At 36.1% G+C, this 19,435-nt stretch overlaps 1 protein-coding gene across 7 annotated transcripts in view; it reads right to left on the bottom strand.

Annotated features, from left to right (window-relative positions):
- RAPGEF6 (Rap guanine nucleotide exchange factor 6) overlaps positions 1-19,435 on the bottom strand; it is a 184,576-nt gene that overhangs the window by 135,013 nt on the left and 30,128 nt on the right. For 6 of the 7 annotated variants that reach the window (XM_015560937.1, XM_006759164.2, XM_006759163.2 and 3 more), the window contains exon 5: positions 3,159-3,228. The exons of the other annotated variant lie outside the window; for it this stretch is intronic. In XM_015560937.1, coding sequence (XP_015416423.1) covers positions 3,159-3,228 — 70 coding nt within the window. The remainder of the gene's footprint in view (positions 1-3,158; positions 3,229-19,435) is intronic. 7 annotated transcript variants of the gene reach the window in all.

The raw sequence follows: 19,435 nt of genomic DNA, 5'->3' as shown, positions 1-19,435 counted from the left end.
CAGTTTGCATATTACCCTTTTATTATATAGGATAGAGGCCTGGTGCATGGGTGGGGGCTGGCTGGTTTGCCCTGTAGGGTGTCCCAGATCAGGGTGGGCGTCCTACTGGGGTGCCTGGCCAGCCTGGGTGAGTGGCTGAGGGCTGTTTACAGGCTGGCCATGGCCCCCAGCCACCCAACCTCCCAGTGGAGCCTGGCTGGAAGCAGGTATCTGGGATTTATTTATCTTCTACAATTGAAATTTTGTTGCCTTTAGCGGAGGCCACCACCCGCCAGGGCAGGCGGGAAGCTTGGCTTCCTCCATTGCTGGGGCAACCAAGCCTCTAGCTTGCTCCAGCTCTGTGGCTGCCATCTTGGTTGGGTTAATTTGCATATAGTTGCTATGATTGTGGGCATGGCTTAGGGCGTAGTGAAGGTATGGTCAATTTGCATGTTTCTCTTTTATTAGATTAGAAGATTAGACGTGTATGTTAATACTCTAGCTAATAGTGCTTTCTACAATGTTGCAGGCAAGCAAGTCTTTTTTTTTTTTAATCCTCACCCGAGGATATTTTTTTCCATTGAGAGAGTAGAAGGGAGGGAGGGAGGGAGGAGGGAGAGAGAAATGTTGATGTGAGAGGCACATCTATTGGTTGCCTTCCTCACATGTCCTGACTGGAGCCAGGGATCAAACCTGCAACCCAGCTATGTGCCCTACACCAGAAATCGAACCTGAGACCCTTTGGTGCATGGGCCAATGCTCTACCCACTAAACAACACCAACCAGGGCTGAACAAGCTATTCGTAAACTGCCTTATGTGTAAGTAAATATACTGAAAAACAAGTTTCTCACTGACAGAGAAAGAAGATTTAAATAAGGAAAAAACAAAATAAACTCTGGGTTTTAAACAGATCTATAGATTAAAAAACAAATATAGACATATGTACACGCACATATATGTAGTGTATACATACACTCAGACATTTTCTAGCTCTTGTCCCTGAGAAGCCCTAATAGCAATTAATCACATAGAGCAATGAAAACAACTGGCAGCCACATCTCAGTTTCTCTCCTTAGAGAAAAGGCTAACTCCAAATTTGGGATGGGGAAAGTATAAGTTTTCCCTTTAATTTCAAAAGAAAACTAATAATTACAATGAAGTGTACACTTAAAAATGGTTAAGCTTGATAAATTTTATGTTAATTATATTGTACCACAACAATGTAAACACTGCAGTAAAAGCACTACTCTTACCCCATAAAGTATGGGGGTGGGGGGGAGAGGAAGTACAACAACTGATAAACAAATGAGAAAACAAGAAGTGCCTGAGGTAGTTTTCTTGCCATGTTCCTCAATATATTTATTTTTAAAAGGTAGTTCTGAGGCTATAATATGCCATCTATAACACTTAAAAGAAAATAAACATAAAATACATAGTCCAAGCCGTGAACAAACTTGAATTCAAGCACAATTCACTGAATACTTATTATGCAGGCAGTACTATCCTATATAATAAATAAAAGGGTAATGAGCAAATTGACCCTAATGGCAGAACGACCAGAATGACTACTGGACCAGTTACTATGAGGTGCACTGACCACCTCTTGGTCCCTTTCCTCAGCTGGCAGGCTCTGATTGCCTGATGGCCACCCAACAGTGGGGGCGAGGCTGGCAAGTGAGCCGGTACAGTTTACCTCTCTGTCTCTTCCCCCGGCCATCAGGCACCAATCACCAGATAGCAAACGGGGAACTGGTGGGTGGTGGCGGGGGGCGGGGCCAACTGTGGGCAGCTGGGGAAGATGGCCCTGATTGCAGGCCAGACCTAGCGACCATACCCGTGCACAAATTTCATGCACCAGGCCTCCAGTACAAAATAAGACATAATCTTTGCCTTTTAAGATCTTAAGATTCTGTTGATGTTATAAAATACTAGAGGCCCAATACACGAAATTCGTGCAAGGGGTTCAGCCCTCACAGCCCCGGTGGCTTGCCTTGGCCCTCGCAGCCACGGCTTTGTCCAGAAGGTCGTCCGGAAGGACGTTGGAAGGTTGTTCAGCTATCTGGTCTAATTAGCATATTATGCTTTTATTATTATACATAGGACACTGGCCCGGCTGGCATTGCTTAGTGGTTGAGTGTCAACCTATGAACCAGGATGTCAGGGTTCGATTCCTGGTCAGGGCACATGCCTGGGTTGCAGGCTCAATCCCCAGTGTGGGGTGTGCAGGAGGCAGCTGATAAATGATTCTCTCTCATCACTGATGTTGCTATCTCTCCTACCCTCTCTGAGATCAATAAAAAAAAAATAATAATAATAAATAAATAAATAAAATATAGGACACTGAACTCTTGATAATGTAGATGATGCAGTTTGGGGAAGAGAAAACAGAAACTACTAGAACATGTCAATCTGACTACAACCCTATAAAATAGAAAAATGGTTTAGTTTTTTTAGTGCCCTGGCATTAAAATGCTTCATTAAGAATTCAACCTCACTTCTCAACAATTTAAATCAAATCAAATGACATGATCATCTACATGAGATGCAAATAGGACAATGAGCCCATTCAGTATAAGCTATTTTCTAGTAAGGTCATCTCAGAACAAGGTAAAAGGGAGCTGTGTTCTGGATTTTTCTAATGCTTAAAAAAAAAAAAGAACGTCGGTGTTTTCTCAAGTTACATCAACTACCCAGCTTTCTTAGAAAAAAGTAAAGAACTATTCTTTAAGTACACTTTTAAAGTAAAAATATTAAGATCTAAACCATTTTTTACTTAAATAGAATTGTCTTTCATTTCTTTCTCTTTCCTACAAGTTAAGGGCACAGACATAGATATTCAAAGATTAAGTATATTGAAGAAGAAAGAGAAAATACTTGAAATCTAAAGGTCACTTTTTAAAGCATTTATTTAAAATTTCTGGTAGAAGTGGTAAAAGAAATTACCAAATTTGGAATCTGTTATATAGAATTGTATCATATTTCAAATTCTCTCAAGGATCAAAAAAAAATTTAAGTAGATAAAAATGTATCAAACTTGGTAGACGGTTCTGATGCTACTTAATAAAATATTTAAAAAGTCATAGTAATGGAACCTCCTTGAGTATTTAAAAGCCTACTACATTTAAAGTTGAAACTAAAGCACATCAAAAAACAATTCAGCATTCTTTAAAGTTCTTACCACAATCATTTCTGAAGGCTCTAATACAAGACAATCACATCCTCTTTTTCCTCCAAACTGCTTACCAAAACTATAAAAACAGAAAGACAATTTCTTTAGCAAAGGTTACAAATAAAATATATCAATATAGGAAAACAAACAACCAAACCTCCCCACCCCTTGAATGCTAATCAAGAAATTCTGATCCTATCACTTTTATTAATAAAATTTTCTTAAAATCAAGAGATAACTGACCTCAATACAGTTCAGTGTGAAAATTCTTTAAAATTTCTGCCTTTAATCTCTAAAACTGATTATAGAACACCCCTCCCTGCCTAATCTCAATTTTTAAACATTTATCAATATGTGCTGAATAAAAGTAAAAACACACCTAATATAGACTAAATCCACAATTATGGAATCCTATATAATAAAAGGGTAATATGCAAATTGTCCCCTTTACCAGAGTTCAACCAGGGGGTGGAGCCAGCCAGCCAACTTCCCACGCCCCCATCCCCCTTCCGGCTGGCTGGACCCCACCTGTGTACGAATTCGTGCACCAGGCCTCTAGTATTTTATAAAAGTAAATTATTATTTTGGGAGCAGTTTTAGATAACAACTATAAATAGCTTTGAAAATATTCACATTAGACTATATAAAGAAATGCAGTAAAAAACAGAGGTGATTCATTTAAAAATAGTGTTGGAGCCACTGACTAGCTCTTTGGAAAAAACTAAAATTGGATTAGTTCTAAAAGAAACTATATTTTTATATTCTTCATCTGGGAGGATATTTCTAATGAAATAAAAAAGAAAGCATTTATATAGAAAAAAATTGATGTTTTAATTTTAAAAAGTAAACTAAATACTTTAAAAGGTAAGGAACAGAAAAAATATTTGATAATTATATGATACAATAGGTGAACATATGATGCAGAGTGCACTTATAAAATTACAAAAGGCAATCTAAAATATTATATATATAAAAATTAAGTACCATGGGCAATTATACTATATATGTAATTTATTCTAAAAAACAAATATTTGAAAGCCCTCTATTAATAATGCAAACAAAATATAATATCAAATAAAGAAATATATAAGTCACTTATAAAAAAAATCTATACAATTTTATTGATGGAATGGAAATAGGTCCTGAATGAAAGCAGTGATAGCATGCATGTCAATTCTCTACCAAGTATAAGGTTATATACAAATATTAGTTAATAACAAAATTCTAATAAAAATCAAGATGAGCCAGCTAGCGTGGCTCAGTGGTTGAGGGTGGACCTTTAAACCAGGAGGAGGTCATGGTTCAATTCCCAGTCAAGGCACATGCCCAGGGTTGTGGGCACAACCCCCAGTAGGGGGCATGCAGGAGGGAGCTGATCGATGATTCTTATCATTGATGTTTCTCTCTCCCTCTCTCTACCCCCCCTTCCTCTCTCTAAAATCAATAAAAACATATTAAAAAAAAAAAGACCCAGGGGAATGTTTATCACATCACATATACATTACATAATGTCTGGTTGCCCTTTTCTTTTTAACACTGTTAACACTAGATTGCCCAAGGAAGTCATTTTGACTGCTTTTTAATTTCAATTAGAAAAACAATGATGTATATAATGACAGAATTTCTTAGAATTTTGTGACTTTTCATACAACATATAAATGCATTTATTAATAATTGTAGTTACCTCCCCCTCCTTCATTTCCGGTATATATATATGTTATACCCCTATATTGCCCGAAAGCAGTCATTTTGACTGCTTGGGGGGGAAATTTTTAAAAAAGTGCATAGAAGAAGAAGGCCGCCGAATTTTGAGGAACGATTGGACAACAACATTACCGGAAATACATGCATTTATTGGGATTTTATATGCTCGTGGAGCCTACGAGGCAAAAAATTTAAAACTCAGTTATTTATCGTCAGCAAAGTAGGGTCCCGAATTTTTTAGAAAAACTATGGCCAGAGCAAAGTTCAAGCAAATCCTACGATTTATTCGTTTTGATAAAAGAACCGAAAGAAGTAGGCACCTACAAACAAATAAGTTTGCCTTGGTTTCAGAAATATGGGACAAGTTCATTGAAAATAGTCAAGCTTGCTATCAACCAGGGCAAAATGTAACAGCTGACGAGCAATTATTTCCGTCAAAAGCCAGGTGCAGGTTTACACAGTATATGCCTAATAAACCCAACAAAGTTGGCATCAAATTCTGGCTTGCATCAGATGTTAGTAGCAAATATGTTTTGAATGGTTTTCCTTATTTGGGGAAAGATGAACAACAACCATCGTCAATGCTTCTCAGTGAACACGTTGTTCTGAAACTTGTCCAGCCATATATAGGCTGTGAAAGAAATGTCACAACTGATAACTTTTTCACTAGTATGTCACTCGCGACAAAATAATCAAATGACTCTTATTATTGAATTGAGTAAATTTCTTATATGACCAGTTCGGCTCTGTATTGAAATAACAGTTTTCATTTTTTTTCGATTACCGTCACATGATAACATACAAGTACATGATAAATTGTCGATACTTGATAAGTTGCAGTTGCTCAATAAGGTAAACTAGTACTTGTTATTCGAATCTTTATGCAGTGATACTTGTTCTAATAAGTTGTTTATTTTATTTCTTTTGTGCCCTAAATTCATGAAAGAAATGTCGAATAACTTGTTATATAACTGTAAATAATATAAAAAATATTAAAAATTAATTTTAAACAAATTTCTTTACACATTAGTTATTCTTTCACAATGCAATCATTTTGACTGCTTTTGGGCAATATAGGTATATACTAAATTTCAGTCTTTCTAGTGTTAAAACTGGTATATAGCTTCAGATAGTATTACCTAGATAAACCTAATATAAAGTTTATTCTCAATTTCTCATCTATTAGTTTGAGCATCTTGCAATAATAGTTTATATAAGAAAGGATAAATGCTTCAACTGTGGAGGACTTCATTATATATTAAATAAATCCAATGAATTCTATTTTTTAAAAAGGCCATCAGAAATAAGTGATTTTACGCGGGTTCGTTCCCCATAGGGGCCACCAAAAAGAAAAAAAAAAGAAATAAGTGACTTTAACAAGATTAAAGGATATAAGTTCAATATCTAAAAATTGATTATTTTTACTGTATATTAGCAACAATGAAATTAGGAAAAAATCTTTTAATTTCATTTAAAAAACAGTAAGAACACACAATATATAAGACATAAATTTATCAAAATATACACAAGACCCCTAAAAAACTACAAACTAAAAAACTACAAAATGCTGCAGAGAGAAATTAAAGATGATCACATAAAATGAAATATATCCTATTTATGGGTTGCTGTACATATTAAATGCAATAAAAAAGTTGCCTTAGGGAAATGACAAAACTCCAAAATTTACATAAAAATGTAAACCTAAAACAGTTAAAACAATTTTGGAAAACAAGAACAAAACTGGAATATTTATGTTATGAAATATCAAGACATAATGTAAAGCTGGAATACTCCAGATAGTATAGCATCAGAGCAACTTATAGATCAATGAAAAAGGACAGTACAAAATCAGACCCACACATACATGTTCAATTAATTTTTGACGAAAGTATCAAGGTAATTCAATGGGGGGAAAGATAGTACTTTCTGTAAATAGTGATGAAAAAAAACAGATAGCAAAACAGAAAAGTATTTTGATACTTTGTGTGTTACTATAACACCATAAACCAAAGTATTAGAAATGAATGACATAAATAAAAAATGGCAATTACAAAATTCTCACAGCAATAAAATTTTTGTACGTGCCCTTCATGATAGCAAGTTTCCTTCTGTAAATTTAGTAGGTTTAAAATATTTCATCATGAACAAGTTTTAAATTTTATCAAATTTTTTTCTATGTTTACTGAAAAAGATCATGTGGTTTTTGTCCATTATTTTACTAGCAGAATATATTGTATAAATTGATTTATGATGTTAAACTTCCTTGCATTTCTAGAATAACCACAACTTGTTCAGTGTCCAATACTTTTAATATATTACTGGTTTGCTGTTATTTTGTTAATGATTTCTACATTTATGTTCACAGGAGATAATTTGTAGTTTTCATTCCTTGTCATGTTGTTGTCTAGCACTGGTATCAGGGTAACACTGGCCCCCCAAAATAAGTTAAAAGGATCCTTTCTTCCTATATTTTCCAAAAGAGTTTGCACAGGATATGTAATAATGCTTCCGCAAATGTTTGAAACACATTTAGCAGTAAAGCCAACTGGGCCTAGAATTTTCTTTGTGAGAATATACTTATTAATTTCTTTACCTTTTATAAGTATATTCAAAGTTTATATTACTTTTTGAGTCTATTTATAGTAATGCATGTCTTTGTAAAATCTGCCCATCTGGTAATATAAAATAGCTCATTAAATTCTTTAATAACACAGTTGACCTTTGAACTGCACAGGTTCATTTATAAGCGGATTGTTTTCACTGTAAATATATTTTCTCTTCCTTATCATTTTCTTATGACATTTTTTATTCTCTAGCTTACTTTATTGTAGGAATATACTATATAACACATAAAACAGCAAATATTTGTTGACTGTTTTATGTTATGAGTAAGGCTTCCTCCAGTCAACAGTATGCTATTATATACCTTTTCAACTTAACTTGAAAAGGAGGGTCATTACCTGAACTCGAGTAGTTCAAGGATAACCTATACTTTTCATTTCTTTAGGACAGTAATATGCTCTTTCATGCCTGATTTTGATACTTTGTGTCTTCTCTTTTTTACATGATCAGTCTCAAGATTTATCATTTTGTTGGCCTTTTCAAAGAGCCAACCCTTCATTGATTCTCTCTAGTGTTTTCCTGGTGTGTTTTATTAATTTACTTCTGTTTGCTTTGAGCTTACTTTACTATTCTTATTAAGATGGAATTTAAGATGACTAATTGAGACCATTATTGTTTTCTCATATATTTCCCTCTAAAATGCTTTAGTTGAGTCATATAGTTTGATATGTGTTTAAATTCATTCATTTCAAAACATTTTCTAATTTCTGTTGTCAACTCCTCCTTGACCTATGGGTCATTCACAAATGTGTTGCTTAAATTCCAAAATTTCATTCTAGTATTGATTTATAATTTAATTCCAATATACTTACTTGGAGAACAACCTCTGGATGATTTCAATCCTTTTATATTTAGTGATTCTTGTTTTCTGACCTGAATATGTTCTAGAATTATGTATCAAAAAATTATGAATCAGCCTTGGCTGGTTTGACTCAATGGATAAAGTGTCAGCCTGCGGATTGAAGGGTCCTACGTTCGATTTTGGTCAAGGGCACATGTAGGAGGTGTGCAGGGGGCAGCCAATCAATGATTCTCTCATGTCATTGATTTTTCTCCCTCTCGCTCCTTCTCCCTTTCTCACTGCAATCAATAAAAAAAATTTTAAATTATGTATCAAATCAAAGTGGTTGATAGTATTTTTTAAGCTTTACCTTTACTTTCAGCCTAATGGTGCTATCAAGTATTGAGAGTAGAGTTTTGGAACCTCTGAATTTCTACTGACTTTCAATTGTTAGTTTTTGCTTCTCATATTTTGTATTATGAAATGCACATACAATAAAACTGTCATGTGTTCCTAAGATTATGACCCTAGTCTCTAGTAATATTTCTTATTTTGATTGATATATGACCAACTCTAGTTTTCCCTTTTTAAAAAATCTTTATTGTTTTAAGTTTTACAACTTTAACCTCTCCAGCCTGCTCCTGTTCCACAATCCCTCATCATCCCATTATCTGTGTCCACGGGTTATGCATACATTGACTGATCTCTTACCATCCACACTTCCCTTCCTTCCCTCTGAGGTTCAAAAGTCTGTTCATGCTTCTATGTCTCTGGGTCTATTTTTGTTCATCAGTTTATTTAGTTCACTAGATTCCACATATAAGTGAGATCATGTGATACTTATCTTTCTCTGACTGGCTTATTTCACTTAGCATAATACTCTCCAGGTCCATCCATGCTGTTCCAAATGGTAAGAGTACTTTCTTTTTTATTGCTGTGTAGTATTCCATTGTGTAAATGTACCTTGGTTTTTTTTTATCCACTTATCTGCTGATGGGCACTTAGGCTGTTTCCAAATCTTACCTATTATAAATTGTGCTGCTATGGACATAGGAGTGCATATATTCTTTCTGATGTTACTTTTGTTGGGGCTATAAGGGTCTTGTGTACATTCATGTTCTGTTTCTTCTGTGTCATGTCTTAGCTTATACTGTATTTTGTGCTGTTTGGTCAGCACCTCCACAATGGCTGGCATGATGTGGTAGGGAGTAAGCCACATAATCAGATACCCTGAGAGGAGACTCCATCCAAAAACAGGAAATAACATTGAAGACCCAACTATAAGAGAAGAACCCAAATATCTCAAGTAGGAGGCCTCCCTAAAACACCCAGCCCAGGAGATCTGAGAGACTGCACCACTGGGTCTCACAAAATATCTATTACATAAGACCAACCCAAAAAATCTGGGTGTCATAGCATTTTGATCTAATACGTACAAACAAATACAAAGGAATAGCAAAAATGAGGAGACAAACAACCCCCAAATGAAAGAAAAGGAGGAATCACCAGAAAAGGAGCTAAATGAAACAGAGGCAAGTAATTTGTCAGAGAAGGAATTCTGAGTAATGGTTATAAGGATGCTCAAACATCTGAATGGGAATTACACGCAACTCAATAAGAATTACCAGGAGTCTGAAGGAGAAATACACCAATATGAGCAGAAATCAAAAGAAAATGAAGAATGAGAAAGGTGCAATAGAGAACACCAGAAGTTTTCAACAGTAGTCTAGTTTTCTTATGAATACAATTTACCTAGTATATCCCTTTCCATCCTTTTACTTTCAACGTCTTAAAGGTAAAGGATTTCCTGTAGACTGCATATAATTAAATCTTGGATTGTCATAAAATCTGATCACCCGTACCTTTTTTTAAAAAATATTTTTTACTGATTTTTGAGAGGAAGGGAGAGGGAGAAATAAAAACATCAATGATGAAAGAGTCACTGACTGGCTGTCTCCTGCATACGCCATACTGGGAGTTAGTCCACAACCTGGGCATATGCCCTGACCAGGAATTGAACTGTGACTTCCTGGTTTATAGGTCCACGCGCAACCACTGAGTCACGCCTGCTGAGGTTATCTCTATCTTTTGACTGGACTGTCAAGACCATGCATTTGTAATAAAATTATTGATGTGGTTGCATTATGTTTGCCATTTTCCTATTTATTTTGTGACTGTCTCATCTTTTTTGTTCCTCTGTTCCTTCACTATTTCCATCACTTCTGATAAATAATTATTTTTAGTGTACCATTTTAATTCTGTTGATGATTTTTAAAAATAAATGTTTGTTACATTAAACAGTTAATCTAGAGATAACATATGCATCATGAATAAGGCAAAACTGTCTACTCTCAATACTTCAAACCAACATTGAACTGCAGATTCTAGCCCAGCCGTGGGCAAACTACGGCCCGCGGTCCGGATCCGGCCCGTTTGAAATGAATAAAACTAAAAAAAAAAGACTGTACCCTTTTATGTAATGATGTTTACTTTGAATTTATATTAGTTCACACAAACACGCCAACCATGCTTTTGTTACGGCCCTCTGGTCCAGTTTAAGAACCCATTGTGGCCCTCGAGTCAAAAAGTTTGCCCACCCCTGTTCTAGCCAGTATAATAAAGCAAGAAAAGACATTAAAGGCATATATATGGAAAGAAAGACATAAAGCAGTCTTTACCAAAGACAACTGACCCTGTATATTGAAAACTCTAAGGACTTACAAACTAAACCACTAGAACTTAGAGTATGTCAAGATCAGAGGATATAAGATCAATACATAAAAACCAAATGTATTTCTCTATATTAGCAATACCTAAAAGAAAATTAAGAAAACAATGTCATTCAGAAGGCATCAAAAAGGAAATGATATTTGGGAATAGTTTAACAAAAATGTAAGATGTATACACTAAAAAATGAAAAATATTACTGAGAGAAATTAAAGAAGAAATAACTATACTAGTATATAGAAACAATCCATGTTCATAGATTGGAAAATGCAATGCTGTTAAGACTGCAAGTCTCCCCACATTAATCCATAGATTCTAAATATTTCTGGACATCCACTTTCAGTCTGGCAGGTAAAAATATTGGAAATTGCACTCTGTGCTAATAATAAGTAAAAAGCTGAACAAACTGAAAAATCAATTACCTTTCTTAGATCTGTAAGAGAAGTGAGGTAATAAGGGCAAAAAATGCTGTCTACAAATTGGAGAAAATGACAGATGAATACAGAGAATCACAATTTAGAGCATAATCTCCAAGAGAACTAGTGCCAAGATAGGGAAAATCAAACTGTAATTAATGAACTGCTGGAAGCTCAGAGTACACAACTCCGAGAGTTAAAAGTCCTAGGCTGGTGAGAGTCAATTTATGAACCAGGAGGTCATGGTTCGACTTCCGGTCATAATTGGATTGCAAGCTCAATCCCCAGTAGGGGGCGTGCAAGAGGCAGCCTATCAATGGTTCTCTCGTCATTAATGTTTCTATCTCCCTCTCCCTCTCTCTGTAATCAATAAAAATGTATTTAAAAAAACAAAACTCCAGTGAGATGCAGGTCATTGAAGGGGCCTCCAAACTTACTTGAGTTTTACCCTATGGATTTCTATCAGGTTCCCACAGTGAATAAGAGAAAAAGCCACTTGTGTTCCTGGCAAAGGAAAGGGAAAAGGAACTATTTTGAAACATGCCACAGCAAGGTCTGCCATTAAGAGAAACCATTCTATTAGAGACTAACAGCCCTGCAAAAAGGAAAATACCCATTTCAAGTTGGCTCTAGCCTTCCATATGGAGAGAGGGAAATACCTAATGCCAGCCACTCTAGCTATCCTGTCTCACCTAAAGGCAAAAACACCCACAGAAACCCAAACCCAAACTGAGATATACCTGTGAAGTTCACAGTCCAGAGGCAAAGGCTCACTAAATGACTAAGTCTTAATCACAGGACTATCAAATGCTTCCCCTCTCCCTACACCTTACTAGCACATTACTAAAGGCCTATTTACAGCAATTTCTTTTGCCTAGTACCTGATGTCCTGCTATCAAGAAAAGAATTAAAAGGGATACTAAAGGGCAAAATACACAGCTGAAAGACAGAGCAAGCTTAAGAACCAGATTCAGATATGGAAGGGATGTATAAAAAGAATTATACAACACAACCACGTGGGATTTTCCCAGGTATGAGAGGCTGGTTCAACATTCAAAAATCAATTAAATGTAATTCACCACGTCAACAGACTAAAAAGAAAAATTGCATATCAATAGATGCAGAAGAAGCATTTGACAAAGCAGAACATCCATTCATAATAAAACTCCCAGTAAACAAGAAATAGAGGGAAATTTCCTCAATTTGATAGACTAATTCCAAAAAAACTGATTCCAAAATTTATATGTAAGTGCAAAGAAACTATAATAACCAAAACAATTTGGAAAAGTTGGAGGACCCATACTACCTTAGTCTGTGATTCATTATAAAACCATAGTCATCAGGACAATATGGTTCCACAACCAGATAGAAAAATAATGAAAATAAGTAAAGATTTGGGAAATAGACCCACAAATATATGGTCAATTAAAATTAGGTCAACAGATGTTCGAACAACTGACTATGCATAGATAAAAAGACAAAATTATATCTATATATCATACCATGTGAAAAAAAAAAAAAAAACCTAGCTCAAAATAACAGACTTAAATAGTGTGGACCAAAAAGGCGTTGTTAAAGTAACCTCACAGGATGATTTGATCATAAATTCCTAACTGGGCAGATCATGGTGGGTAGGCATTCCCCAGGCCTATAAAAAGGTTTGTGGTAGGCAGTTAGACAGACATAAGCAGAGAAAGGACCTTGGGCCAGGTATATAGAAGGTCACTAGGGCAGAAAGTTCTGGGTGCCTAACAAGAGACAATTGTAGGGTGGGACCTCATTCCTCCCCTAGCATATCCCCTAGGTCAAGCAGTTTGGACACCATGACCTTTCCTCCCTAGAGGTAACATCTAGGCCTCAGTTGTATTTCAGCTCCAGGCCTAGAAAAGCAGCTAAACCAGACAAACAATGCCACATCTCAGGACCAGCTACATTGAATAATGACCTTCTGCCCTGGAGGCAACTAATCAATCAGTGGAGACCCCTACCCTGAAAGGACACACCCGGAAAACTGATGAAAATACTATTGAGATATTCCCCTGGGACCACCCCTAAAATCCCCACCCTTAAAACCCTAGGACAAAGGATCCAGCATGCTCTCCCTCCAGAGAGCATGCCTGCACCTTCCTCTTCCCCCTCCCCCAGGCACTTCACCTTAACCTTCCTGATTGCTAAGCTCGAAGGGCCCTTCCTTTGCTTCTATAACTTGTTTCCTAAGCCCATTTCTTCTATGAAATACTTCTTCTACCTCTGTGATTTTATAAATAAACGTTTTCTTACAGTTTAAGTCTTTCTTGGCTCTGAATTATTTTTTATCCAGAACTCAAGTGCTCAGGTTGCTGAATCCAGGTTTGGTGTGACCCCATTGGTCTAACACCTGGTGCTGTGTTGTGTCTCCCGCAACCCCTGCCATTATTGCCAATATTCTCTTCTCACTGTTTCCAACAGGGGGTGATTGCTGCAGCAAGCAAGCCATGTCCATTGCTCTTTACAATTAGGTTAATTTGAAATGCTTTTTTCAGACCCCTCAGAAGTATAAACACTCTCAAGAGAGCAGAAAATTTGGTTAAGTATCCTGTAATACAATCGAGATTTTTCTGCCTTACTTTCTCCCAATTCATGTAATCGTCCTTCATTCCCTCCTTAATTCCAAATGTATAAAAGAAACTGCAAACTGTCATTCTGAAAAGCATTTTTCTCAGACTATTGAGATTTTCTTTCCAGGCGTGTCCTCTGGCTCAAATAAAGTCATAAAATTTTTCTACTGATTTTGGATGTTCTTACAATCGACACTATAACACTTTCAAAAGAAATCAGAAAAAAATTCTGTGTGACCTTAGGTTAATAAAAGATTTCTTACATATAACAACAAAATCACAGCAAATTAAAGGGAAAAACCCCTGATAAATGGAACTTCAAAATTTTTTCAACTCTTCAGAATGAATTTCCAAAATGCATCACTTTGGCATGTGAATTATTTTGAGTTGAAAGCAATCTAGACTTAGCAAGATTACCTCTTACTTAATTATCCAAGAGAATTTAGATAGGGTGCCTGCCCCAGAACAAGAGCTATTAACTAGATAAAATGTTTTATCTGAACAATCTATCTGTATGTTAGGACAAACATCTAATTACTAAACATCTGTTTTTATTATCCTGTGAATACCTCTTTTCTCTTTTGAGGCCACAGGCCCCTATCCCATTCCTTAACTAAGGTTAACATGTACACCTCAACTGTCTTTTGTGGGGCCCTTGAATATAATTATATCTGTTTTTCTCCTGTTAATCTACATTATTTTGATTAAACTGGCCAAAGAACCTAGAAGGGTAGAAGGAAATTTTCCCTCCCTTACCTTATAAATCTACAGGGTAGTATTCAAGGATAGACAAAATATAATGGATAGATTAGGAGCCCAGAACAGGCACACAAATATATGGATATGAAGTACGGTAGCAATCATCTCAGGTAGAAATTATAGTTTAACTTTAACCTTGCTGTTTGGCTTCTGTACCTATTTGCTTTGTTTAACAATAGAAAGGTTATTTTGATTTTCTGAATTATATAAATCATCCCATTCGATTGAATACCCTATTGACTGTAATGTGAAATCCCATTTGTTGTGGTCATACTGGTCTTAGAAAGCACGTTTTAACCTAAACCGGTTTGGCTCAGTGGATAGAGCGTCGGCCTGAGAATTGAAAGGTTCCAGGTTCGATTCCGGTCAAGGGCATGTACCTTGGTTGCGGGCACATCCCCAGTGAGGGGGGGGTGGGGGGGTGGAGGGTGTGTGCAGGAGGCAACTGATCGATGTTTCTAACTCTCTATCCCTCTCCCTTCCTCTCTGTAAAAAAATCAATAAAATATATTTAAAATTTTTTTTTAAAAAAAAGCACATTTTCCTTTACCTGGGAAGGACAGCACAATTATCCCAAGGTCAGAGGACTCCATTTAACATGTCCCTGTTGACTCTGTGTTCCAGAGACCCAAAAATTGTAATTTAGATAACATGCTTAAGTCTGACCAGGTTCCTCATTCCAGACCAAGGGCTCTAGATAATGTGTTTCTGTCAATTCAGTGATCCAGAGACCCCAAAACTATAATTAACATGCTGCTTCTGCTTCTGTAAACTGCTTTTTTTTCGAACCAGGTTCCTCATTCCAAACCCTGGGATGTAATCAATACCTTTGTGATCTTTGCCTATATAAGTCTGGTGTTTTGGCCATCTTATCACTATGAGATTTGGGGAATGGCCCTTCATAGTCCCGGATTGCAATAAATGTGACTCTTTAATTCGACTTCTTGAGGTGTCCTTCTGTGATTTGTGGGGTACATTACAACAGATATTTGATTTACAAAAATGGTAGCATTGAAGGAAAGTTAGAAAAGGACATACAGGAATCCATATGGAAAACCATGCAACATTATATCATGCTTAAAATTTAATTTTAAGTAGACTATAAATATAGATGTGAAAGGAAAACAAGAAAAGTTCTAGAAAATAATTAAGGAAAATATCCTCAGGTACAGAAATATTTCTTAAGCAAAGATGACACAAAGGAAAAGACAGAATAGCTCATATGAGTTAAGAACCTGTGTTCATGAGAATAAATAATATAGGCACAGAGGGGGGAATAGATATTTGCAGCATACATAACCAATCAAGGATTCTTATTCAGAATACATGCAAAGAATTACTACCTCTCAATAACAAAAGACAATGCAATAGAAAAATGGAGAGCAAATTTTAAGAAGCACTTTACAAAAGAGGTTATGCAAATGTACTCACTCATCAGCAATCAATAATGTACATATCAAAAGTATGAGATATATATATTCTCAACAGAATAACTAACATTAATCCATCAAAAATATTTTAAAAAGACTGACATTACTACATGTTGGTGAGGATGTGAAACAACAGGAATTCTCATACACTGCTGGTGGATGTGTAAATTGGTACATCCACTTTTGAACACAACTCACAAATGGACAATGAAAGCTGAATATAGACATAGCCTATGTATATTGTACAGAAATGTATGCACATGTGGATCAAATGTACAAAAATGTTCACAGCTACTTTACTAATAATGGCCTTCAACAACACAAACAATAAAATGCTAAGCAATAAGAATAAATTAACTACCTTCAACAACACAGCTGTATCTCATAAACATAGTATTGGACCAAAGAAGCCATACATAAAAGAATACTGCATGTTTACATTCATATTAAGATTGAAAGTAAACAAAACCAAACTAAATGTTAGGTTGCATGCCCTTAGGCTAAAACTCTACAGATAAGCAAGACTGATTAAAATTTAGGAAAGTGATGGGTGATCTTTGGGGAGGAGGAGAGCTGATTTGAGAAAACATAGCTTCTACAATGCTGACAATATTAATTTCTTGATCTTGGTAGTGACTAGGCAAATGTTCAATTTATAGTAACTCACAGAAATTCATAAACATGCACTTTTCCCATCTACTTCAAAATAAACGAGTTAAAACTACGAAGCAGTATTTCTTTTTGGGTCAAAAATAGGAAAAATAAGTATAAGTACTGTTTTTAGTTCAAATATATATTAGACACTAGAAAGATATACGAAAGATATTAATAAAAATGGTTAGTTATCTATGCAAATTAGTTTAATGGTGTGGATGACAATATAGTGGGAATAATACTTCTTAAGATACTTGTTATACTTCTTTTACTTTTTTTAAAAAAATATTTTTATTGATTTTTTTACAGAGAGGAAGGGAGAGGGACAGAGAGTGAGAAACAGTGATCAGACAGAAACATCCATCAGCTGCCTCCTGCACACCCTACTGGGGATGTGCCCGTAACCAAGGTACGTGCCCTTGACTGGAATAGAACTTGGGCCCCTTCAGTCCGCAGGCCGACGCTCTATCCAATCCGTCAAAACGGTCAGGGCTGCTTTTACTTTTTTAAAAAATATATTTTTATTGATTTCAGCGAGGACGGGAGAGGGAAAGAGAGAGAAAAACATCAATGATGAGAGAGAACCATTGACCAGCTGTCTCCTGCACACCTTCCACTAGGGATGGAGCCCACAACCCAGGGATGTGCCCTTGACCAGAAATGAACCTGGGACCATAGGCCAACGCTCTATCCACTGAGCAAAACTGGCCAGGGCCTGTTGTGACTTTTGAATAGTATAAATTTATTACTTTGTCAAAAAAAATTCTGTCTTTAGAAAATGGACAACGCTATTTAAAGGTGAAAACCTTTCCCAACCCCAATAACTAGCAGAATGTCTGACACATGCAGGCACCTCAATAAATGTTTTCTAAATAAATTAATGCATCAGGGCTTGAGAAATTCTACTGAAATGGTGGTTCCCTCCCTTTTTTGCCGACCTATTCCTGCTTATCTGTAGAATCCATTTCCAAAACTGCCTCCCCAAGAAAGTTTCCTTCCATGTCACCCAACACGTTGGCCCCTTTCAAATAAAGCAGTTATCTGAATGAAAGGCAAGTCAACCTTTTTTGGTTTTAATGACTCTGTCTTATTAAGAGATGACAATCAAAGCTTATGTCCTGCATAAATAAACACATGCATTCAATTTTATTTAAACATCACATGTAATGCAATCCTTGCTTTCTTGAGCTTACTGAGATTTTATTGTTGACAACTACAAAGTGAACTCAAATCTGGAAAAAACTAAATTCATTTCAAAAGCTATTTAAATTTAGCCTGGATTTATTATATTGCTTTTGTCCTTTGGTTATAGTAAATTGTAAAATATATTTTACTGGTTTAAATTACATAAAAAATTCATTATAAAATAAATAAGTGTATTTAGATGGTATATTAACACGTTAAGCGCCAAGCCTGTTTTGTCTTCCTTTCCGTTTAGCCCATGATATCCGATTTCACCGATATGCTGGCAACCAGAAACTGATGAGGTCCAAACAGAAAGTATAGTGTCAGTCACCGGTAACTGATATGGCGCTTAACATGTTAAAATATAGGCAAATTAGTGTTTAGGAGATAAACACCATAAAAATTCAAGGGCCTACCCCCTCAGTGAAGTTTCTGGGAGTTATATGATTTGGGGCATGACAGGAATCAATCTTCCAAGTTGATTAGGGACCATCACCAGAAAAAGAGACACAATACTTGATTATTTCTTTATTTAGGAACTAACATATATTGAGCATCCCATATTGAGCATCCCATCTTCAGAGTAGCCCACACAACTTCCCACAGTTCAGAATCAGTATAAGTCACTGTATCGCTGAGGACCAGCATATCCAATGATAACTTTAGTGTTCATGGCAAATAGGCAAATAGGGATGTGCTCTAGAGCTCACAAGTACTAGCATGTCAATGACAGTGCAGACCTAATGCCCTCTTCTAAAATAACTATAGCAGGCACTCAAGTAATGTCATTTTACTCAGCATCATTTCATTATAATGCTAATGAGGAAAAAAAGAAATAACTGATTCCTGGCAGGAGCCACTGTTTACATCTTCTCCTCAAAATATTGCAGAAAAACTTAATTCTTGTATATATCAATTAGCCTACGGTAAAACTGGTTTGCTTTGTTATTTCACTTAAAGTGACTTTCCAAAAAATTATCTACACAATTAAGTGAGTACTTACTGCTTTTCAGAAACAACTTCTGGCTTGCTACTGGGTTTTGGGAGAGACTGAAAGTCTAATCACAACTGAGGTATCAGGAGACTATGTAGCCTGAACTTCCCATCAGGAACTGTGACCTAGACATAAGGGTTGGGCATCAGAAGTAGCTAGCAATCTAGCTTATCTAATAATAGGGAAACATGGTAATTGGCGTACGACAGCTACCCTTCCCATTGGCTAATCAGCCAGATATGCAAATTAACTGCCAGCCAAGATGGCAGCCGGCGGCCAGGCACCTTGAAACTAACATGAGGCTTGCTTGCTTCAGTGACGGAGGAAACCAACGTTCCCTGCCTGCCTTCCTGGCCTCTGAGCCTGCAGTTTGAAAAATTGCAACAAATATAGAAGCTAAACAAAACCCCAGAAACC

Source organism: Myotis davidii, unplaced genomic scaffold (assembly GCF_000327345.1).
Source record: "Myotis davidii unplaced genomic scaffold, ASM32734v1 scaffold456, whole genome shotgun sequence".
Lineage (NCBI taxonomy): Eukaryota > Metazoa > Chordata > Mammalia > Chiroptera > Vespertilionidae > Myotis > Myotis davidii.
Note: the sequence above shows the minus strand (reverse complement) of the source record. Positions and strands in the feature narration are given on the sequence as shown.